Source organism: Aphidius gifuensis, linkage group LG3 (genome assembly GCF_014905175.1).
Source record: "Aphidius gifuensis isolate YNYX2018 linkage group LG3, ASM1490517v1, whole genome shotgun sequence".
Taxonomy (NCBI): Eukaryota; Metazoa; Arthropoda; class Insecta; order Hymenoptera; family Braconidae; genus Aphidius; species Aphidius gifuensis.
In genome coordinates, this window is record NC_057790.1 from 1,000,624 (window position 1) to 1,025,705 (window position 25,082).

At 25.8% G+C, this 25,082-nt stretch overlaps 4 protein-coding genes and 1 long non-coding RNA gene across 9 annotated transcripts in view; 3 read left to right on the top strand and 2 right to left on the bottom strand.

Moving 5' to 3' along the window:
- The first annotated feature begins 149 nt into the window (after positions 1–149).
- Positions 150–3,315, top strand: LOC122851269. Its single transcript, XR_006373675.1, has 4 exons — positions 150–278; positions 671–765; positions 1,014–1,069; positions 1,260–3,315. It is a non-coding gene; the product is annotated as an uncharacterized LOC122851269 (long non-coding RNA).
- A 109-nt stretch (positions 3,316–3,424) lies between these two features.
- Positions 3,425–11,194, bottom strand: LOC122851267 (dnaJ homolog subfamily C member 13). Of its 2 annotated transcripts, none has more exons than XM_044150389.1 (6): positions 10,771–11,194; positions 10,441–10,708; positions 9,522–10,367; positions 8,860–9,228; positions 3,753–8,787; positions 3,425–3,686 (listed from the first exon to the last, which is right to left on the bottom strand). In XM_044150389.1, exons 1-6 carry the CDS (start codon positions 10,836–10,838, stop codon positions 3,574–3,576), a joined length of 6,699 nt encoding a protein of 2,232 aa, XP_044006324.1. In that variant the 5' UTR covers positions 10,839–11,194; the 3' UTR covers positions 3,425–3,573. The 2 variants fall into 2 exon arrangements, with proteins under 2 accessions (XP_044006324.1, XP_044006323.1); XM_044150388.1 differs by having other exon boundaries at positions 8,860–9,303.
- Positions 11,195–11,531: 337 nt separating this feature from the next.
- On the top strand, positions 11,532–20,800 carry LOC122851271 (tyrosine-protein kinase CSK-like). 2 transcript variants are annotated; one of them, XM_044150393.1, is made up of 8 exons: positions 11,532–11,820; positions 14,124–14,168; positions 17,815–18,318; positions 18,402–19,055; positions 19,131–19,326; positions 19,419–19,505; positions 19,594–19,686; positions 19,768–20,800. In XM_044150393.1, exons 3-8 carry the CDS (start codon positions 17,855–17,857, stop codon positions 19,861–19,863), a joined length of 1,590 nt encoding a protein of 529 aa, XP_044006328.1. In that variant the 5' UTR covers positions 11,532–11,820; positions 14,124–14,168; positions 17,815–17,854; the 3' UTR covers positions 19,864–20,800. The 2 variants fall into 2 exon arrangements, with proteins under 2 accessions (XP_044006328.1, XP_044006329.1); XM_044150394.1 differs by lacking the exon at positions 14,124–14,168 and having other exon boundaries at positions 11,566–11,820.
- LOC122851270 (formin-J-like) lies at positions 20,632–23,623 on the bottom strand. Of its 2 annotated transcripts, XM_044150391.1 has the most exons (4): positions 23,473–23,623; positions 23,270–23,407; positions 22,076–23,209; positions 20,632–21,941 (listed from the first exon to the last, which is right to left on the bottom strand). In XM_044150391.1, exons 1-4 carry the CDS (start codon positions 23,510–23,512, stop codon positions 21,937–21,939), a joined length of 1,317 nt encoding a protein of 438 aa, XP_044006326.1. In that variant the 5' UTR covers positions 23,513–23,623; the 3' UTR covers positions 20,632–21,936. The 2 variants fall into 2 exon arrangements, with proteins under 2 accessions (XP_044006326.1, XP_044006325.1); XM_044150390.1 differs by having other exon boundaries at positions 20,632–23,209.
- A 321-nt stretch (positions 23,624–23,944) lies between these two features.
- Positions 23,945–25,082, top strand: part of LOC122851273 — a 162,260-nt gene continuing 161,122 nt past the window's right edge. For both annotated transcript variants that reach the window (XM_044150396.1, XM_044150398.1), the window contains exon 1: positions 23,945–23,998. The gene's annotated coding sequence lies outside the window, so the exon portion shown is untranslated. The remainder of the gene's footprint in view (positions 23,999–25,082) is intronic.

A 25,082-nucleotide genomic window follows, 5' to 3' on the forward strand; every position in this document is an offset into this window, starting at 1 on the left:
GAATTTGTTTAATAGTGTAAATTACGACTTTAAAAATTTAAATTGATATACCGCTATGACGAGGTGGTCAGTTGGTCAGTTAGACAAGCGTAAAATTAATAAAAAAATATTAATTGATCGATAGGTGTCAGTGGTAAAGGTTGAAAAGGTGTGCCGGATGTCCCGTCATGCCAACTCACAACTTGTCAACACTTGTCAAGTTCGAGTGGGTCGAGTCAACTTGTCACAACATTAGGAAATGTCTTTTTAAAACACCTCTCCAACGAGCAACACATCATGTAAGTTTTTTTTACAATTATAAAATATTATTAAAATTAAATTCATAATTTTAATTATTTAATTAAAATAAACTAAATCATTTTTATTGACTCATTTAAATTTTAAATATTAAAAAAAGCTTTTTATTTGAATTATAGAAATTTAATTTATCTGAACCACGTGTTGTCTTGAAATCATTTTTTTTTTTTTTTTGGTTAATTAATTAATTAATTTATTAAATTTATAAAAAATATCGTAGTTAATAAATTTAAATAACAGTTTATTATTTATTTAGTGAAATCAATTATTGCGTTTTTGGTTAAATTAATTTTTTTTTGTGAAGACTGAAAGAAGTTTTAATTTTTTACTGGTCAACATTTGCTAATTTTTTATTTTATTATACTATTTTTAGATCCAGTCCAAGATTACCCAGTTTCATCTTGGACTGGATGATGATTTGAAATTTTTGTTGTCAACGCGAGGAGCACCAGCAAGACTATCCTCATGGTAAGAACACGTTTTAATAATTTATTTTAATCCCTGATATATTTAATAAATACCCCTTTTTCTTGATTTTTTTATGGCTCATAATATTTTTCAAAATGATGATACACTCATACCATCAAGATCTATGATTGCCATGATTATATTTTAAAGTATTTGCTAATCCGACTAATAATCCAATAGAAAAATGTAAAAAACACTCATTCAAGTTCTCAATTTTAATGCTTTTTTGTTTTTTAATTTGATTACAGATACCAGAAAGAAGATGAAAGTTTCTTTCCTGATAAAAAGCTGAAGATTGATTTAAGTAAGTTTAATTAACAACAATAAATTGATTGTTTTTTTATTTTATTTAAATGATACTACCAAGATCTATGATTGCCATGATATTTCGGTATTTGTTATCTGAAAAAAAAAATATAAATTACATATTTAACAACATGAAACTTTAATTGAATTGGAGTTAATATTTTTTTTTCATTTTTTGTTCATTTCAGACATTATGTTGAAAATATCAACCAACAGCTTCACCTCACCAAGTGGAAACTAAATCTCACAATGTCTGACACTTGGCATTGGTAAATGAAGAAATGTTAATTCTTAATTTTATCGGTTATTTTATGTTTATTTATTTTATCGGTTATGTAATTGAACTGCTAAAATTTATGCGTCTTGAGAGGCACCTATCTACACAAGACGAACGTTTAGCAGAACGTTCTTCTTGTGTAGATCAATGCCTCTCAATATGTCAGTATCGCGGTTATTGATACTCACGGCATCGAATAATTCAGGCCAATGCTATAGTTGCAATGTTAGTTGCTTGTTTAAATATGCGCAAGAATTCAGCATTTTTTCCGTATTTTTTTTAAAGCTTGTGAACTTTTTTTTGAAAGCAACAAATAAAATTTTTTTATATCAACAAATATAAAATTTATATTTCAGCAACTTTTACATTTAAAATTAACCGTTTTTTTTCTTCTCATTTTTATTATTAATGAAGAAAAAGAATGATAAAAATGAGAAGAGAAAAAAAATAGTTAATTTTAAATATAAAAATTCTTGGAGTATAAGTTTTGTATTTTTTGATGACAGCAGGAGAATGCCCTGACAGTTTTTATACAGACATGATAATGCTGCCAAAGAAAATGATTACTGTAATGGCACTCTCCTGCTGGTTAAACAAAAAACAAAAATAACTTGTAAAAATGAATATATAAGGTAATGATGCTATTTGCATTTTGAATTTTGTTAAATACAATTCTAATAATTGACTTTTAATTAATTTTATTGAAAACGAATTGGCTATTGACTTGTATTAGTTAACTTTTTGAAATTGTTGATAAATAATACTACTCGTTAGCCTCAACCGTTGAAAAAAATAGGTGAAGATAAAACTTAAATTAATGACTAATTAATTATTTATTAAAAGATACATCGAAAGATAGATATACAATTGAGGTAATCAGCTTTATTATAATAACAAATATAAAAACCTTTGAGTTCAAAGTCACATAATTCAAGATCCCTTTAGCAAATTTATGAGAAGCAGAAATTTTTTTTTGAATTAAATGAATAGGATTCAAAGGTATAATCATCTTTTAAATTGGAAGATTTGCATTTTAATAATATATTGATACTATAGTGATTGCAATGAAAGATTATTTACAATTATTGTGCAGATATTTGTAAATAATTAATTATTCCCACCAATTTTTACATTTAAAATTAACTGTTTTTTTTTTCTTCTCATTTTTATTATAATAAAAATGAGAAGAAAACAAAATAGTTAATTTTAAATATAAAAATTTTTGGAGTTTAATTTTGTATTTATTGATGATCAGCAGAAGAGTGCCCTGACAGTTTTTACACAGACATGATAATGCTGTCAAGAAATTTGATTACTGTCATGGCATTCTTCTGCTGGTTACCCCTTAGACAAATAATAGTTATTAATAATATAACTATCATCATTACTTTATATGTTAATTTTCAGAGGTTCTTTTTATTTTTTATTAAAATACATAAATAAATAACATAAAAAATAATAGATTGAAAAGACACATAAAATTTGAAAATTTTTATTTTATTTATTACTTTTATTATACACAATATTGTTTAAAATCATGTACATATTTATAAACTTCTTGATCGATTGAATAATTCATTATAATAATTTTATATTAATTTCGAGATTATATATATTTAATAATACAAAAGAAAAAAAAAAAAAAAAACTGAAATATTTCCAGTATTATTCTTAACAAAAACATTAAATTTGTAAATATATATATTTGAGGGTCCAGATTCTAAAAAGACTCAAGCACTTGGAACTCAATTGTAACGCTCAAGTCTTTTCAAAATCCAGATCCTTATTTGTAAAAAATAAAAAACAAACATAGCAAAAGTTATGGAAATTAAAATGATAAAAATATCGAAATGGCTGATTAATTAAAAAACAAATCGAAAATTATTTTTTGCCATTTTTACAAACATACTTTCACGATATTGATAAACTACTCGATGATTTAATAAAAAAAAAAAAAATATGCCATTTAAAATTTATGTTTTTTTTGTTCTTGATGAATGATAAAAGATGATCCATCATTTCGAAATTATTTCTTTGATAATATTAAATGTATTAAAAATTGTATAATTGTATGTATTCATCGAGCTATAATAAATCACAGATAAATCGGTTCTTTTTATTTTTTCATTTTATTATTAAGAACGATCTACGTAGACATTGAATTCAACTTTAGGCAAAAAAAAAATAAAATAATAAAGAAATTTTAATTGTTTTTTTTATCCGTATCAGATGTTGTCGTTTCTATTGTGAATTCTGTCTTCTCGATCGACTGGAGGAGGTACACTTGGTATTGTCGCACTAGGTCCAGCTGTTAAATAACCAGCAGATACTGGAATTCCTGTTGACAAAAAAATTACACATTAATATTGAATATTTTATTAAATAAATAAATTAAATAAATTACCTGTGATTGATTGAAATGCAGGTGTATTTGATATGAATAAATCATGTTTTTGATCTTTATATTCAGCCCATACTGTTGATTTTTCTAAAATTGAATTAACTCTTTCTCCAAGTAGCATACTTCTTGTCATGGCTTTTAGTGCTTTGACAATTTGTGCTTTAGTTGTTGCTGGATTATCAATTAAATCTAATCTTCCTTCTAGTATATTTAACAAATATGGTACCATATCAGCTTCAAGAGCTTGTTTAATTAAACGATCTTCATTTGTTGCAAATAATCTGTGTAGTGTTTCACAAGCAACACCAATCATGTCTTTTCTTGATTGCATAGCTAGCTTAAGTGGACTTATACAATCTGTTTGACATATTGAATTAATACAAATTTCACTAATAGCCAATTGATGAAGTATACGAATTGCTGATTTATAAGCACTTGGTTGACTATTTCTAGTAGCCATTTGTCTACATAATCTTGGAATGTGACCAAGTGATGGTACTTGATCAGCAAGTGATGGTTGTGCTTGAAGTAAACAAACAAGTGCTTGTGTTGTTAATTCAAGCATATCTAAATCATTTTTATTATCTTTTGACATTAATGATAATGATGTATCCATTAATTCACTTAAAAATTCTTTTGGTTTTCTTAATGCCCATGCTGGACTTGCAACAAATAATCTTAAATAAACACCACCAACAATTGGTTCATTTGTTGCAGCATCAATATTATTTTGTGTTTCTGGTAATTTTAATATTGCATTAATATTTCTTTTTTGTAATGAATAATAATCATCTTTAAGTTGACTTATTGTTCTTGATACTTTTTCTTTAGTATCATCATCCCATATTAATTCTGGATTTTCATGTTTTGTTTCAAACATATGTACACATTGTTTTGGTGCATCACGTATTGCTTCACTAAATAATTTTGGTAAAAATTTTGATAAATCAAGTTTAACTTTTGGACCAGCTAATTTATCTGATGACATTTTAGCTAATAAATCAGCAGCTGATTCACGTATTTGTATATTACTTGAATTACAAAATAAATCAAGTATATAAACAACAGCACCTTTTGTTAATGCATCTTTAACAATTTTTGTTGTACTCATTAAACCATATAATGTTTCAAGTATAAGTAATTGACAATCTTTTAATGTTTGTAATGTTAATAATAAATGTACAATAACTTCATTTGCAGCAATGTCATTAACACATTCATGATTTTTTGTAACATTACTAATAACCTCAAGTGCACCTTTTTGTATTTGTTTAAAATTATTACAACTTAAAAGACCAAATAATAATGTAAAATGTCCAATACATTGCATTTCAATACCTGGATTATTAACAATAACATTTTTTAATGCTTCCAATGACATGACAATATTACGTAATTTTTCTTGATCTTTTTTTGATAATGTCATGCTACTTAATGATGATAAATATTCTGTTGATTTTGATAAATAATCAAGTAAATCAATTGTAAAACCTTTTGGATTTTCAATTAAAAATGTTGGTTGTTCATTGTATACTTTGACAAATATTTCACCAATAACAAGCTCATTGGAATGTGCAGCATATTTAAAATCACTAAAATCATGTTCAACTAAATTTCCTTGTCCATTCAACTTTTCTTGACGTTTAGCCTCAAGATATTCTGTAAATTCAGCTCTTGTACCATTGTCCCATATTAAATATGGATTTGAACAATTTGAATTTAATATTTTTAATATATCTTCAGGTTTATCTTTAGCCAATTGACGTGATAAATATGGTGTTAATAAACTTTCAAGTGCAGCAACAGTTACAGGATTAACTGGTGTTTCATTATCACCTTTCATATAACCACCTAATCTTGCACATGCTTTAACAGCAAGCTTTGCTAAATTATTAGCAACTTCTTGACGATTTTCACCTTCACAACGCTCAACACCACCCTCTTCAAGTGTAAAATCATAATTAAACATAAATAATAAAAGATGCCAAAGTGCACCAGATTGTAATAATTGCATTTGTAAAATACTGTCATTAGCAAGTGATGATATACATTCAGTTGCAACTGAACATAATTTTGTTAAATGTTTAAAATATAATATTCTACATAAATCTTTAATTAATTGTGGTAACTCAACAATTTTATCTCTACAACCACGAAATTTACCAGCAACAGCAAAACATTTTGTAATATGTTCACAAACTTGTACAGCAACATCATCTGGTTTACTTGAATTATTAACAACAGATACACAACGTGTAAATGCCTCAAGTAATATATCTAAACCACCCTCACGTCTTAATTCTTCAGCATTTAATGATGAACAATCAACAGTATGATATGCAAGCTCAGATGCAGCTGATAATAATGGTGCTGATTTTGAAAATAATTGATCATCTTCAGTTTCTAGTTTAATTGTTTTAATAAGCTGTGGATAACCAGCATATTTATATGGTCTAAGTTCATCAGCATAACGATGAAATAATATACTTTGTGTACGTAAAATTAATACAATATTATCAGGATTTGGACCATCAGTTGTCCAACAGCTACGACTACATAAAAATTCATATGCTTGATTAACAGCTTCAAATTTATCACGTCCATCTGGATTTTTATCAGGATGAAATTTTTGTGCAAGTTTATAATATGATTTTCTAACATCAGCCTCTTGATGTTGTTTACCATTTTGAAGACCCAGAACTTTATATGCCTCATCAACAGTCATTATTGGTGGTTTTTTTTCAACTTCTTTTTTCCATGCATCAAGTACATCTTTAAGTAAATAAACTGGTTGTGGAATTGGCCAATTTGGAAATTTAATAATATCACAAAGATGACGAAGATAAAATATTTGACAAAATAATTCTTTATCCAATTGTGGATATCTAACAGCTGGTATTGCAATATATTGATATCTCGCCATTGTATGTGCTCTTAACCGTGGTGAAAAATCAGCAATATGTGCAGCAACTTTTTCAATTAACATTCTACGCATTTCAGCATTCCAAATGGCTTCTGGTGTATCAAAATCACCAAGATATATTTGTGCAAATTTTTCAGCTCCATGATTTTCAAGATAACTAACCATGGCATCAGGTAAAAGTTGTCCAAGTACACTACGTTGCATAATATCAGATGGTGTTGTATCATCACCTCTAAATGCTTGTTTAGTATGTGTTAATTGTAAAAATCTTGCAATTGGTAATACATTTGATCCTGTATACATCATAATAAAATAAAATACACCAGTTAAATATATTTTTGATACATCAGGATTGTCTTTCATAATTTCACACAATAATGTAGCAACACGTTCAACAAGAATTGGATCAAATGTCAATAATAGCTGTACCAAGTGGGGTAAACATTGTAAATCAGATAGTAAACGTTTAACACGTGGTAATGGACGTATAACAGCATTATCAGTATCACGACTTGGATAATATTCACACATTTGTATTAATATATTTAATACAAGTGTTGCTAGTTCACTTTCATTTAGAACAGGTTTACCTTTAGCAACAAGTGTCCATTTTAATTGTGGTACTTGTGATAATATTCTCCAACCATCTAAACCTTGTGCCCATACTTTTGTTTTATGATTAATTTTTTTTTTATTATATAAATCTTTTAATTCATTAAGACTAATTGGTCCAGCTCTTTTATCATCATCATTATAATACCATTCTTTTTCAAGTATTCTTTCTTGATCAGGACCAGCTTCAATGACATTTGTTTGTGTTGGTACCATTGCTCGAGATGTATGTAAATGTGCTAATGTTAATAAATCAACTAATCCTCTAACACCATTTTGATCCATAATATCTTTAACATTTTTTCTATGTAATATTAATTTATGAATAAACATAACAAGACGATCACGTTCTGTTCTATCTAAACATCTTTCTAACATACCAGCAATATATTTTGTATCTGAAAATGGTCCAATATCTTCATAATAACGTCCATAAACAATAGTCATTGCTTGTAAACAAAGGCACTTCATTTCAATTTTTGTTGTCAACAAAAATCTATGATAAAGATCATTAAAAAATTCATATGATTTTCTTATTGGACTATCTGGACAATCTTTTTCAAGTAATATACGTAAATAATAATCACCAATTTTAACTTCATCAGCAAGACATTGATATTGTACTTCAAATTCACGATGATTCCATGATATTAATGTACCACCAGATAAATCTTTATCAGCAGTAAATGCACGTATTTCATTTTCTAATGCTGTACGTAATTCTTCACGTGTTTTATGATTCCATATTAAATTTGGCATTGAATGATCTTGATTTAATTTATAATAAAATAATTTCCAATTTGCTTCTGATTTAATTCTTTCTCTACGTTTACGTAATACAATTGGACGTTCTTTTAATTTTTCACGTCTTTCAATACCAACTCTTGCACCCCAATGTTGTAATGCATTTTCTAAATGTTTTTCAACAACTCTCATTTGTCGTTCAATAACAATCCATTGTGGTCCACGTTTATTTTTAGTTGCATGATCAATAGCTATTTTTAAATTATCACGATTATTTAATCTTTCTTCTTCCAAATATGAATCTGGTATTTTTTCATCTGAATCAAGAAATGTTAATAAACCAACTGGTAATATTCTTTTTAATAAACCCATTGCTGTTGGATGACCAGTAACCCATAAACCAACTAAATGTCTACATAATTGACGATGTGTTAATAATCTTCCATCACTACCACTTGTAAATAAACTATTTAATAAATGTCTTGGTAATGCACCCTCAGCAAGTGCTAATTCTTGCATTCTTGCTGCTATTTCTGGTGCACCTTCTTCAATAATTGCTCGCATTATTAAACCAGCACCTTTTACAATAGCCAATGATGGATGTTGAAATAATTTAAATAATGATCTTCCACGTGCTGCTACCATTTCAAGTAAATTATCAAAATGTTTACCATCAGTTGTTTCACTGTATGGTACACATAATGCAAATGTTAAAAGATCCAGCATGGCTGATACTACCAGAGCACCTGTACCATGATTCTATCATTGGGAAAAATAAAATAAGAAATTAATTAATTCAATTTAAATTGTTTTTTATATTAAAAAACTTACAACGTGATTAATCCACATGTCTAAAAGACTTTCCAAAAATTTATTACTACTTAATAAACTGCTTTTATTTAATTGTTCTTGACGTAAATCACAATCATCATGCATTGCTTGCATAAGTGCACAAATACAATCAATAGCAGCTTGTGTTACACCACAATCTTGTCGTTTTAATGCTTTAACAACTTTATTACCAATAGCTTCACGAAAACCTTGTAATGATGTAAATGCCATAAATCCAACTTTACTTGCAACCAGTCTTCTTAATGCATGAAATTGTGCTTCAACTTCATAATTTGTATCCAATTCACGACTCACCAATGCACTCAATGCACCAAGTATTATTTTATCCTTGTTCTCGGTGAATAATCCCTGCAAGTAGTTAACCATCACCTTGTGTACTTCAAGTTGTAATGTGGTTACAGTCCACTCGAGCGGTTTGTAACCCTAAACATAAAAAGATAAAGATCTTTGTTTTTTTTGTTTTTGTTTTTTTTTTTCATCTAACAAAAAAAAACTAAATTTCTTTTTCTTTTTTTGAATGTTGAATTTTGAATTTACTAACCGAACCGCTTTCATGAACTGATTTATTTTTTTTTTCTTAATATTATTATTAGTATATAATTAATTGATAAATAAATAAAAATTATATTGATAAATCTTACGTCTTGGGTGACTGAATAATGAAGACCACTGTATGGAACATTTGCATTAAATCGTTCAAGTATTTCACCAAATGTACGTCCACCAGGTGGTGTTTGTAAAAATTTAACATGACAAGTTTCAACTTCTTCATCAACTGGAAGATTTAATGGACCAAGTCTTTTACCACGTGATATTGGACACATTTTAATATGTACATCACGATTACCAGATGCTCTAACACCATCTAATAATGATGCTAATAATGAATCTCTATCTGTTGCCATATAACTTCTAATTTGTCCATTTAAATACTGTATTGTAAATAATTGTGGATTTAAATTATCTCTAACAAGTGCAAATACATCAGACAATGGTCTTAATGTACATATATTATATGTTTGTGGATCTCTTTCAAGTAAACATGTATCAGATAAACATAATGTTCTTCTTTGTGGCTCAGAATGTCTTGTTGATATTTTATGTACTGTAAATTCTGATATACTTGTTATATATTCATCACCACTAAATCTACCAAATCTTTGTACAGTAAATTCATCAAATGGAATTGTTTCTTTTAATACTTTCATATTAATACCAAGATTTATTTGTGCTGAATCAACAATTTTTTTTTTAATATCATCAACTTTTTGTGATGCAAATAAATGTAAACGACCAAAACCAGCACAAACAATAACAAAACCATCTGGATAATCACGCATTGTACCAATTCCTTCAATGTCTTTATAAAAATAACTAGCAAGAAGTAAATTTGTTGCTGGATCAAGTTGATCCAAACTGTATGGTGTTACTTCAAGAACAACTGGTAATCGTGTATCTGACCAATGATGTTTATATGCTGGATATCTCTATAATAATTTATAAATATATTAAATAAATAATTACTCATTATTGATGCTAAAATTATTGAAGAAAATTTACCAGAATATCTTTTGGTTTTTCAGCAAATTGATGACGAAATCTTAATGCTTCTGTTAGTAAATTTGATCTATGCTCAGAGCTAAATTTCATTGTATCAATTTTTTTTTCTTTTCTCATTGTTATACTAAATTCATATAAACCAATTTGATTTCTATTTGTCGGTTGTACATTGATGAAATCAGCATACTCCCATCTGTTTGTTACCTCTAAATTACTTGGATTATATGTTGTTATCCCCATTGATCCAATGGAAAAAATACGTTTGTATCTAGAAGAATTAATTAACAATTTTAATAATTAATTAATTTTTCATAAAAATAATAGTCTTACTTTCCCTTCCATGAGTGTTTTGTGACCAAAAAACACGCAACATCCTGATTATCCTTAATCGGCATCATTGTATCATGTCAACTGATTGCTACAATCTGTCATATATCATCCACCATGTGATTATTATTTTATCAACAATTTGCATTTGTCTAAAAATTCTTTATCTTATTGACAATCAACACTTGCTATTTGACTGTTGTTTGTGTGTCAAAAAAAATTACAAAAAAAAAACGTTTGTAAAAAAAAGAAATTGCTCTTTTTTTTTTTCTTCTTTCTATTAAAATACCTGTATGATTTTTTTATTAAATATATATTAAGTTTATAAAATTATTGCTTTGGTAATAATAACAATTAACAAATTATTAATTGAATAAAATATACACGATGAACGATTTTAAAGCGGCCATGATGTCTGGGGGTGTCATCGGTCAGCTGTTTTCTAGATGTCACCAGTTTGCTCCAAAAATTGTTTTTATTTTTTATTTATATTTATTAATTAATAATAATAATAATTTAAAACAATATAATTTATTTATATATAGTTTATAAATAATACTTTTATATTCATTTATTTTTTTTTAATATTATTCAATTTGGTTTGTTTAGGTATTTATTTTAATGACAATTATTGACAGTGTGTTTTGATTATTTGTTTATATTTTTTTTTGGAGTTTTGGAGTAATTTCGGCCATGTTTATGTATGTGTCATCATTGTTTTTTATTTTTTTTTCGTAGAAATAACAAGTTGCTCTACCCAGTGACAAGTATTGAAAGTTTACTGTCGCTACTTTCAAAATGGCTGCTTCAATTGCCTTGATATCACACAGAATTGAGTAAATGTATGTGACGTTCTCGGCTGGTTCTATCATCTTGACGTGTGTGTTTAATATCTCTCTCTCGTATTATATTGTGTGCAAGTAACTTTTTTAAGTTAAAAAATACAATAACAAATCAGTGATTATTGTGACAGTGATATATATTTTTTTTAAATTGTTATTGTTTTATTTTTAATCATCATTTTGGAATACTTTTATTTTTGACATTAGCAAGGTGAGTTCTAACTTTCTGGACCATTTTTTTTTTCTTTTTTACATTTATTCATTCTATCTTTTTTGCTCTCATGAAAAACGACAAATGTTTGACTCTCTTCATTGCACCACACCAAATTCCAATGTTTTTTTTTTTTTTTTTTGCATTTTTTTCGCGTGCAATTTTAGCTGGCATGCTTGATAATATTTTTTTTTCGATAAATTATTTAGGAAATACTTGTTAATAATATAATTGGTAGTTTTATGAATTTTTATAGGTAAACATATTTTTTTTATTTTTTTATTATCAATTTATTTATCAATATTATTATGTTTATTTATTTATTTTTTTTTTTCGTAAGACTGTTTTGGGCTGAGGTAGGCGTTAATCGAGTGACACACGATGCGACCTGCCGTGAGCTGAATACAGAATGTCTGGATTATTATGGAAAGAGTTATTTCAACTTTTTTTTTTTTATTTATCAATGTGTTTGTTAAATTTTTTTTTACTACGTGTTTGTCAATTGATGAAGAATCAATGTCAATTTTTAAATAACCAGGTGTTACTATTATTTACATAGAAAAAAGAAACGAAAAAAAAAGAAACGAAAAAAATCCATAGTAATTACAGCTAGAATTTATTTTACACAGCTAATAATAATATATTTTAATTTAGAATGTCATTTCCATTATTATTTAATAATTTAATTATGTTAATAAATTCTACCTGTACCTGGGTCAATCTCAATTCTCAAGGAAATAGTAATCTCTCTTGAAAAATAATCTCATCTTAGTCAAATGACATTAACCCCTTTGATGATCTCCATTACCAGATGATTTATCATGATTATTATACTTGCATATGTACTTTTTTTTCTTTTTAAATTGTTAATTGCTTCAAGGAAAGAGTTGTTAATCAAGTTGACAAGTTATTTGTCTAGAAAAGATGATTCAAAAAGACTGCGCAATATGTTGATCAACAGAAGCAACTTGTTGATAATTATTATAATGATCATTATCTTTATATTAATAATATTTTCATTAAATTATTTGCAACATATTTTTAGTATTTATTTTAAATTATTATCTTGGCAATTCGCTGGTATGTTGGTATTTTTTTTTTACGTCATTTTTAAGATTACTCCGAATTTTTCTACTCCAATATTTTCCAACAGATTTTTTCGATTGAGAAATAAAGTTTAATAGAAATTGGCGATTATTTGGAGGAAATTTATAAAGTAATTTCTTTAGTAAAGATTTGTTAGAAAATTTATAGGGAAAAAAAAAATATGCTGAATGTGTTTTTGTGTATTTCTACTCTTATTTTCTCTCGTACGCATGCCAAAGTCCCGGCCATAAGTTACGTCGTCGTCGGCCGCGTGTTCAGATGAACAGCATTCCATCGAGACTTGAGGATCGACTTTTCCACTTGAACCGCTTACTCTTCTTCTTCCTCCTCTATATATATACCTGTACACATTTCTTTTTTTTTTTGTATTTATTTATTTTTTTTATCATTCCTTTTACGAACTCGAGACATTCGCTCGAACGAGTGTATCCGTCGTGTTCATCAAGAATTAACGCTGGAATAGATGACGATTAAATACCCATCATTAATACATTCGAAAAAAAAAAATTACACATTTTTCTAGCGACGAAATTCCAAATGAAAAAATGATTATTCAGTATTTTAATTAATTTTTATTTTCAAGTTATTATACAGCTTACAGTGTATGATAATTTAATTAACTGTTGCGGTAGATATTAATTTTGATTATGCTTTAATTTTTTTATGGCTTGTTAAATTATAACAAGAGCAGCATTTATTGCAACTTGTGAATGAGAAACAAAATAAAATATAATCGAAATTTATTATTTTTAATGTCAATGAAAGCCGTGAACTTATGGAGACGATTTATTTTCACACACTTGTTTACCTGTTTTCTATTTTTTTTTTTTTTTATTTTTATTTTAATTAATTCGTGCCTCGGGGAATCATTACCACTTGGATTTATATCGAAACTATTTTAGGTCTTTAAATGTGTCTTCATTTGAAAATAGAATGATTTTTTTTTTATTACTTTAAATATTATTTTTCTTGGCGACATAAAAGTTCTCACAGTTTAAGATTGTTTTTTCTTTTTTAAAATTTATTTTTCATTATTAAAAACATTATTTATACCGTATAAAGAATGACAATATATATATATCATTTTTTCTTTTTTTTTTCTATCAATTCCCACGATTTTCTTGATTTTTAATTTATATTTTTTAAATTATTATTTTTTTTTTGTGTTAATTTTTTGAATTTTATTTTGATTTCAGAAGGAATAATGACCAAGGATGATTGCCTGTGAATCATGAAACTAGGTAAACGTCATAACCCTGAGATTAAAAAGAAAAAAAAACTTGATTTATCATTTATAAAGAGTTTCATTTATATTTTTAAAAGTTTTTTATATTAGAAAAAAAAAAAAAAAACATAGAGCGTATTTTTTCCTGTTGACTTTTATTAGGCTGTTTATTTAATAAATAATAATCATGAAATTGTGATTATAAAAAAATAATGATAATAAAACACGGAAAGATGATTGTCATGTTGATCTAGGTTTGAGAGACGACCTCGACCCTGAGGTCACCTGGCTACAAATTCATTGCGAATGTATTTTTTTTTTTAAATTCTTAATAAGCAAACATTCGTTAAAAATTTTTTTATAATTAAATTTTTTTTTTAGTTGTTAAATATAAAAAAAAACATGATTGTACTCGTGTGCATTGTTATGTTAATTTACATTTATTTATATTTAAATTTTTCGTCACGTGGCATGATTTGCATCGATCAAAAAAAATAAAATAAAATATCAGTTCCCATATAATCATGACGACATTATTGGTACACATTTACTGCTCCAATTTATTACTAATTAAAAGAAAAAAAAAATAATTTTTTACATTTAAAAATAAACTATAATTAATTATAATTAAAAAAAAATTAATTTCACAACGATAATATATTTTTATTGAATATAAAGTTAATTATAAAAATAGTTAATTCATTTTAAATTTTTTTCGAAACATTTGTTTGTTGAATAATTAAGAATCAATGTCGTTTTTAAAATCACCAGCTTGTATTATTATTATTTACATAATTATATCTATTTTTACAATCTAAATAATTTAAAAAAAAAAAATTAACAACTCTTCCTGTTTAAAACTATAATTTATCATAAAAAAAAAATACATATTTTATAACAATTTTAAATTAATTTTTATAATATATCAATCAAATGGTAAATTAATTTTTTTTTTAAATAAAATTTCACATTTTTATATCAAGTCAAATCCATTCACTGGTCTGAATCCAATTTTTTTTTTTTTTTTTTGCATGCATGTCTGATTATGAGAGATTTTTTTTTTACTTTCACTTCTATTATCTAAACTTGGTAAAATTAAATGAAAATAAAAATTAATAACAATGATTTATATGTAAAATATTAAAGAAATATATGTTAATATTTTTTAAAAATTATAATTTTTAAATTGTGACTGAGTTGGTTGATGAAAAAGCGTCTAAATAAGAAACTCAATCTTAAACGCCAGATGGAAAACGTTAGGTCACTGTACGGTAATGTGTACTGTTAATATTTGCACCAGTTAAATCTACACAAAATATAACATATAAATTTTTATTATTATAATTTAAATAGTCAAATAAATGATGAATACTTCAAGGCAATTTTCATCATTAACAATCAGTCCCTTTTATATTTTTTAAATATTTTTTTTTGATGTAATAATAGTGATACCAGGGCGTAACCATCATGGGCGTAACAATTCTCCGCCTTTGTCATTTGTCTGGCGTTATGATAATGCATAACCAGGAAATTTTTTTCATTCAGAATTTCTTTTTTTTAAATAACAATGAAATGAGGAAAAACAAAAAATATATACATACACTATTAATTTATTAATTAAAGTATTTTTTTTTCATTTTTAAAAGTAATATTCATCAAGTGGAAGTTTAATTGGATGACAAGGTCGTTGGGTTAATTTTAAAATTGATGAAAATTAATTTGATAAAACACACAATCACTGTAGGTTATATAGAATTTTTTAATTTAAATTTAAACTATTTTTTTTTAATTTATAAATATTAAATTGTTTTAAATATCAATTAATATGTTAATAATTGTAATTCAATTATAAACGGATTTATGGTCTATAGTTTCAAGTGGATATTTATTTCTAATTATTATATTTCATTTTAAATTTATTTTTTACTAATTAGAAGGTAGTGATGAAAAGAATAACTTGTGTGCATAGTTAAAAGCTACAAATTATTTGTTGCTTGTTAAACAAAGCCAGCAATTAAATTTGTGGCTTTTTTTTATTTTTCTTTCCTTGGCTAGCGATGAAGATTGTGTTCTTGCAATAGGATAATATTTTTTTTAAATAGTTTTGTACGGTAAATCTGGCTGACCACTGAATCGTAAATAATTTTTTAATACCTGAGAAAATAATAGAGTTTTTTAAACCTAAATTAATTATTTCAACTAGATTTACACATTGCCTTTTTTTTTACCATTTAGATTTATCATTGTCTTTTAAATTAAATAGAAAAAAAAAAATTCCTAGTTAATTTTCTTTTTGAAATTTAAAACACAAAAGAAAATATGTAAATAATTTTCCATTTGATTTTCAATTAAATCAATCATTTAAATTATAAATTCATATTTGAAAAAAAAAAAAATAAATAATCCTCTTTAAAACTCAATAAATACATCGAATAATATTTGAATAAATAAATTTTAAATATTGCATATGTGAGTATCATCTTGTTTAGTATGAGCAAAACCGACAAATGCGCATAAATAAATGTCTCATACATAATTTATTTAATTTAAAAAAAAATCAACAAAAAAACAATAATCTATTCATCTTACCCGAGCAAATGAAATTCACTTTTTTTGAAAAAAAAAAAATAAATAAATCTCTGAATTTATTTTCATACACGCATACAGAAATTTTACTTCTCAATTTTACTTATTCCAACAATCTGATATGAAAAATATATTTAAAAATATACATTTTATTATTTAGTTCATACATAAATTTGTTAAATGCAGTATGATGATGAATCATTGATGATAAATGATAAAATCTCTTAAATAAATTATTTAATTAAATTACTAATGACTTATTTGGTAGATTTATTAATGGCACAATCAATGCATTCATTAAAATAACATTTCGAAAAAAATATAAAATAACATCTAGACATAAAAAAATATTAATAATAAAAATAATATTATTATTGCGTGACATAATGTATTAGTCACGATACAATATACTATCCAAGGATACACACTCCTTTTGAATAATTCAATATTTACCAGTGCAGTAGATTTAATTTACACTTGCACACACATTTCCAATTTGAGTATGATTTAGTTTGTCGAGCATCAGTGTATCAGTATAATAATATTATTTTTGTTTGGTAAATTTTTTTTATTTCTTTGAGGAAAATTAATTTTTTTATCATGTATAATATTCAAGCTAAATGCTTCGATGCACCTGTTGATTTTAAAAGTGCCAACAAGCAAAAATACTTGTTTTAAAAAATATTTAATAATGTAGAATAATAATACAATCGTTATCTAATTTATAGTGAATTTATATATTTTTTTAAAAAGAGTTTAAATGATGACGATGATGATGATGATCATTGTGAGGCAGATAAAGTTGAATTATTATTAAATAAATGAGTCACTGCAGTTGTTTAACTGAGGTGCATGCCACACTTGGAAAATAAAATATAAAAAAAGTTAATGTATATGTGGGTATGTTGTTGCAACAATGAGTACTTGAATTAAATGACTCTTGAGTGGTTGGTTAGTTGCGAGAGATATAAATGTCCACAATGTATTTATTTTTTTATTTTTTAAAAAATTATTTGTCATTTATTTTATTGTAGTAATATTAAATTAATGATTTTTTTTTTTTTTTTGTTCAACAGGTTGTCAAGTATTTGGTGTAAAAAATTGACAACTGCAGTTATGCCAACTTATCACAATGCGGGTGGTGGCTACCGAAATATATCAGCACCAGCCCGACATACAAAAGTTGATAATAATCAAAATAATCATCACAATACAACAAATGTTGTAGCAGCCCAAACAATTATTGAAAACGCAATACAATCATTATCATTAATTGAAGAATCAATGAATTCAAAAACTTCATTATCAACAATTAATTTAACAACTGGTACAAATAATAATAACAACAATATTATGTCACATGCAATATCATCACCAGTTATGACAGCAACACCAACAACAACAACAACAACAACAACGACACATAATAATAATATAGCATCACAAAATTTAACTGGTCATATGAGTCCAGTAACATCACCAGTTATTATAACACCAAATGCTGTAACAAATTCAACAAATTCGAAATGTTTAATTGAATCAACAAATGCCAAGCATGAAGTTAGACTAAATGCAATGCCGTAAGTTTATTTTATTAATTGCTATTTATATTATAAATAAAATACTGTTAATTAATTAATTAATTTCGTTTCTTTTAAAATAGATGGTTTCATGGTAAAATATCAAGGTACACTGCTGAACAATTACTACAACCAAGGGAAGATGGTTTATTTCTAGTCAGACATTCAACAAATTTTCCTGGTGATTATACATTGGGTGTTTGTTTTGAGGGTGGTTTACAACATTATCGTATTAAATTGATAAATAATAAATTAACAATTGATGATGAAGAACATTTTGAAAATCTTGCATTACTTGTTGAACATTATATGGAAGATGCTGATGGTTTATGTACACGTTTAAAAAAACCATTATATAAACAAGGAAAATTAGATTTTTGTGTTGATCCAAAAGCATTTGTTGAAGCTGGTTGGGTTATACAAACACATGAACTTAAATTACTTGGTAGTTTGGGAAAAGGTGAATTTGGTGATGTTATGGAAGGACGTTATAGAGGTGAAAAAGTTGCTGTTAAAATGTTAAAAGATAATAGTGAAGCTGCACAAAAATTTTTAGCTGAAGCAAGTCTTATGACATCATTGATACATGAAAATTTGGTTAAATTACTTGGTCTTGTATTTAATAATCAACATATGTATTTAGTTACTGAGTATATGAGTAAAGGATCACTTATTGAATATTTAAGATCACGAGGAAGACAACATGTTACTGGAAGAGATCAAATTTATTATGCATAGTAAGTTTATTTATTTATAATTTATATTATTTTCTTGTGATTATTATTAATATGTTTTTTATATTTATTTAATAGTGATACTTGTGCTGGAATGGCATATTTAGAATCACGACATGTTGTTCATCGTGATTTAGCAGCAAGAAATGTTCTTGTTGCTGAGGATAATACAGCTAAAGTATCAGATTTTGGTCTTGCACGTGATGAAAATTTTTCTCTTGATGGTGGTAAACTTCCAATTAAATGGACTGCACCAGAGGCTTTAAAACAAAATGTAAATATTTTTTTTATACTTGAAAAATACTATTGTTTTATTGTTAAATACCTATGTAATTTTTTTTTCTTTTCTTCAATTTATAATTATAGAAATTTTCAAACAAATCTGACATGTGGAGTTTTGGAATTTTACTCTGGGAAATTTATACATATGGCAGAGTACCGTATTCAAAAATAGTATGTATTTTTTTTTGTGTTTTTAAATTTGTATTTAGTATATATTTTTGGCAACTGGAATTGAATATTTAATTATTTTTTTTTGCAGCCACTAGCTGATATTGTCAAGTGCGTGGAAAAAGGTCTAAGATTAGAATTGCCAGAGGGTTGCCCCCCTGAAATTTACGACATAATGAAACAGGTATTTATTAAATACGAAAAAAAAACTAATTAAAAAATAAATACAATAGTATTAATAAAATATATTTGTTTATTTAAATAGGCATGGGATTTACAACCCGAGAAAAGACCATCGTTTTGTGACGTTAAAGTTAAACTTGGTCTTCTCAAAGCTGAGTACACCAAATATGCAAATTAAAATAATGAATCATTAGATTCATTTGTAAACACATAAATATTGGCTGTTGTCATTAACAAGAAAATAAAAAAAATTAAAACATAATAATTTAACACGAAAAAAGAAAAAAAAAAAAAAGACAAAATGGCTCTAACACTTTTTAAATAGTCACCATAAATTTGATGGTAATTAAGATATATATATAAAAAAAAAAAAAGTATTAAGTATTATCAGCGTTGATTGTATCAATTCTAAATTGTGTTGCAAGAGAAAATTTTTTTTTCTTTTTTTTTTTTTCTTTTAAAATGATCCATAGAAATAACCGCATGTCGATTGTGCCTTTGTTCAAATAGTTTAGTTTTGAAATAAACAATTTCCACTGAAATATTACACGAAAAAAAAATAATAATTATATTAAAATAATAGATTTTATAATATCCCAAAAATAAATAATCAGTTATACAAATTTTTATCGGTCTATTTAAAAAATTATGCAAATAAAAATTTTTTTAAATTTACAGTTTTTCAAATTTTATATGAATTTATACAGGAGACTGGCTTGTAATTTTTATTAAACAAAAAAAAGATATCTTCATTTATAAAAAAGTAAAATTTATACAAAAAAGTTTTATCATGAGTCATTTAAATAAATAAAACTTATCTTTTTTTTTTTATTTTAATTTGTTGTTTTTTGTTTAGAAAAATGAAAAAAGCGAGAAATTATAGTCTTCTTAACTTAAATATTATAGTGCATAATGATATGAATTAAATAATTATAAAAAAAGGTCAAACGGATGTTTACAGATGCAATTGCGACAGATTTTTAATGATGATAATGATTGAGGAGTAGATTAGATATTATGCTCAAAAAAAAAAAACATTTTGTTTACTTGTTTGAAATTATTTCCACTCCATTTGTCACTTAGTTCAAACATCCCTATAAAATTATTAAAAAACATAAAAAAAAATAGGAAGAATATATATTTATACTTTGTATGATTTTTTTAAAATTTTCTTTATCAAAGATTTATTAGTAGAAATACTTTTAAGGCATACTAAATTATTCAAGACAAAATAAATTTAAAAAAAAGAAAAATTCCATTTGATTATAAACTAATGAAAATTGTATGCAAAAAAAAAAAAAAATCTACGACTAATATTGTAAATCTAATATGTAAATATTTTCGTACATAATTATTATTAACTTTTATTTCTTCCAGATAAAAAAAACCGTTGAAAAATGACTAGAGATTTAAAGAAAAAAAAATGTTGATGTAAAAAATTATTTCAGCAATTAATATATCACAATTAAAAAAATAAATTTGGATATATTTATCCAAAGTCCATTAAAAAAATGAATTAAATTAGTTGATAAATATTATTAACTTAAAAAACATAAATGGCAAAATTAAAATAAATTGTTTTTTTTGACTCTGTGTTGTGATTGTGGTTTAAAAAAAAATTATAAATATAGATTTTTATATAACGATTGATATAAAAATTACTTACCACAAAGTCCGATAATTAAAAAAAAAATAATCAATACTTATCGTCGTAATTAAAATGTAAAATTTCAAAAATAATTTATTGAAATTAATAAATCAACACAGAGTCACGGGTAAATTTTGTAAATTTAAACAAAAAAATATCATTTATTTTTTGGTATTAAAAAGTGGTGAGTTATGTATTATTATGCTGACTGCGAAAAATAACAAAAAAAAAAATAAAAAAAACCATTTAGTAGTCAATCATTAATTTTCCGATAATATTCAATCCAGTATATTGTAAGAAATTTAATATATATTATATTAAAAATCAAATGACACAAATATATGATTAAAAAAAAGAACAAAGAAATTGTAAAATTTATTTGATTAATCATTTGATTTTGTTTGATTTTCCCTTGATTCACCAGATGTACAAGGATCATCAGGACTAGCATCATTAACTTGAGTTTGAATTTTATTTTGTTGGATAATTTCATCATCTTTTTGTTGATTAAACGTAACATTTTTGTGTTGTCCATCAACTTGGTATGTTGTTTCTGGACTACCAACATGTGGCTTCAATATAAGTCTTCTTGGATTTGTAAAATCAATCTGAAATGGATCTGGTGATTGATATGTTTGTGATTTCAATATATTTTCCCCTCCAAATGAATCAAAACCAATTATTGTACCAGGATAACAATGCCAATTATTTGAATGATTATCAATAAAATTATGTCTCATACCTCTTGGTATTATTGCACCTCTTCGTCTTTCCATTTCTTTTTCAATTTGTTTTATTTTATTTTCAATATTACGTAGTCTCGTTTCAGCAATAACACGTTGTGAATTATATGGTGAAAAGCTATAATTAACTCTTTCATTACATTCTTTTTGTCGTAATGCTGTTAGAAATGTACGTAATTCTTCATCACTTTTTAAACATAATACTAATGGATCAAATTGTCCACCATCTTCAGCACCTACACCTTGACATTCAGCAAGTCTTCGATTAATTAAATTATCAATATGATTTTTTAATAAATTAATTTTTAATTGTACTGTTGTTAAAATTGGAATAACACTTGCTACTGGACTTGCTGTCATATGAAGATTAATTAATGCATTAACTTGTTGTGAATTACGTATTTCAGTTATTAATTGTTCTTGATTAAGTGTATTTGTTGTATTTTTAGCACGTTCAATAATATCATCAACTTTATCAAATATATTTGAACCTGGTATTTTACGTAATATTAATCTTGTTGCTGCACAAGATATAACACCTTGAATTGATAAAAGTTGTGATGCAAGAGCTTGAAGATTTATTGAAGCTGGACAATTTTTTTTATTACATGTTGTATCATCTTCACTTGTATCCATATACTGATGATTTTGTTGTTCATTTGATTCACTTGATGTTGATTTTTTTGCTGCTGTTGATTTTTTAGGACAACATGAACAATTTGTTGATTCTTTTGTCGATGATTGTGTCATTAAAAATGGATTTATAAATTGCATAGGAATTGGACATGGATAATAAGGTGGTGGACAACAATATTGTGATGAATTACAGTGATAATTAAAGCCAGGACAATTTGATACTGGTGCAACAGGTTGAAGAGCTTGTTGAGGCTGTTGAATTGGATTATTTGGCAGGATGAATATTGGTCCTGATGTTGATGGCATGTAGGCACGTATTTGCTCAATTAAATTTGGTGGTAATGAGCAGGTTAATTGTCCCTGAGGTGATTGAATATTACAAGATTGTTGTGGTGGTTGCTGAAGAGTATTTGTGACTGGTTGAATGCCAATATGTTGAGGCATTTGATTTGCATATTGATCTGGCTGACAAGTTGGTTGATTTTGAAAGAATGCACCTAAAAATTATGCCAATTTTAATGTCACATTATTTATATTTATTTATATTAATTTTATACCTTGTTGAGGATGATTACAAGGCTGTTGTTGTTGTTGTGGTTGTGGTTGTTGTTGTTGAGGCTGCTGCTGTTGTGGACGTTGATGAAAAAAATTATTTTGACTTGTATCTTCAGGTAACATTGAACATTGCATCCAACCTGTAAATTAATTAACAGAGTATATAATTAATAATAATAATTATTAATTTTTAAAATATAATTACATTTATCAATTGGATTTATTGTGCTAAAATTGTTATTCATTTTTACTGAAATTTAATTAATTTAATTTTAAAATTTCTAAATAAATTTTCCTAAATTTATTAATCAAAAGGCGTTTCGAATTTTATTTATAATTTAGTGTTTTTTTTTTTTAATTATAAAATAATAAATGAGCATCTTTTATTATTTATTTATTTATTGAGTAATCAATAAAACCATAAATATATTATTTTTATTATCAAAATTTAATTTGAACGAATAAAATTGTTTTAAAATTACAAAAAAATAAATAAATAATTTTTTAAATTATAGTTAATGTTAATTTATTGTTTAAATGTTTTTTTTTTTTTTTATTAATTACCCGGGCTTTTTTTTTTTGAATCGCCCCCATGTTGGCTCAAATGAGCGACAGCAGCGCTCTTTTTGTTATTTTGCGGTCACTTTGGTACATTAATTCATTGTGTAAATTGGGGGCCTGGGGTTAAGACGCCATTATTCCTGTGTTCGTGCTTTCCTGATTTTCATCTGGTATTATTCATTTCATTCATCACTATTATTATTTAATTTATTAAAAAAATAAATTTTCAACATCGACAATTAATAATTTCATATTGATTTGTCTTGCAAGTGTTAATTATAAGCACAATTAACGATCAAAAAATTTGCTTAAAATTTGCCATTAAAATGGTGGCCGCGTCGTTTCATCGTTGAAAATTTATTTTTTATTCATCATTTATCACATTAATAATTCACCGTATACCGTTTATTTATTATTTACTGCGTTATTTTTATATTTTTATATTGTTTTAACTAAAATTCGTGACGATTTTAATATTTTTTTTTTTTTTACCAAGCTAATAGCTGCCATTGTTATACGTTTTTTCATTGTCGGCGTCTTTGATCAATTTCACAAATTTTTTTATCACAAAACGTCTCAATTTGTGTTTTTTTCTCGAGAAAATTAATAATTATTTTTTAATAACCGTCAGTGTATTTTTTTTTATTAATTATTCATTTTTAATTGCAATTTTAATCATATCGATTTTTGGCGTCGAGAGAGGGGGAATACGTAGAAATTTTCTGTTTAACCGAGCGGCCATTTTTTCATTCTCCCACTCCCCGATGAATACGAGCTCCGTTATGACGGCCACCACAAATTCCAACTTTCGTCATCAGCTGGATCAATCAACACATCAACAAAAAATGAATAAAAAAAATAAATGGTGATTTCGATAATTACGCTGTTTATTTAATGAAGACAACAGTTTTATTTTTAATTGAATAAAAAAAAAACTAATCGTCGTTGTAACACCTGAACTGCCTAAACTATATGAATGATTGTTCAACTCATTCAACTACTCGTCGTTGTGTATGTTCTCTAGAATCGTGAGCTCTTGAATTTCAAGTAAAGAAAAGGTTGAGAATTACTTGATTCATAATTTTTAAGCTCGTATAATTTTTCCAACGTTGAAAACTTGAATTACTAACTCCTAGATGCCACTGAATCTGACTCATCAGGAGCATCAATATTATTTGCGTTGTCTCTTTGGTACTACATGTAATTCTCGTTAATAATTCAACTGGTTTATCATGATTAAGATGATTAAACTGG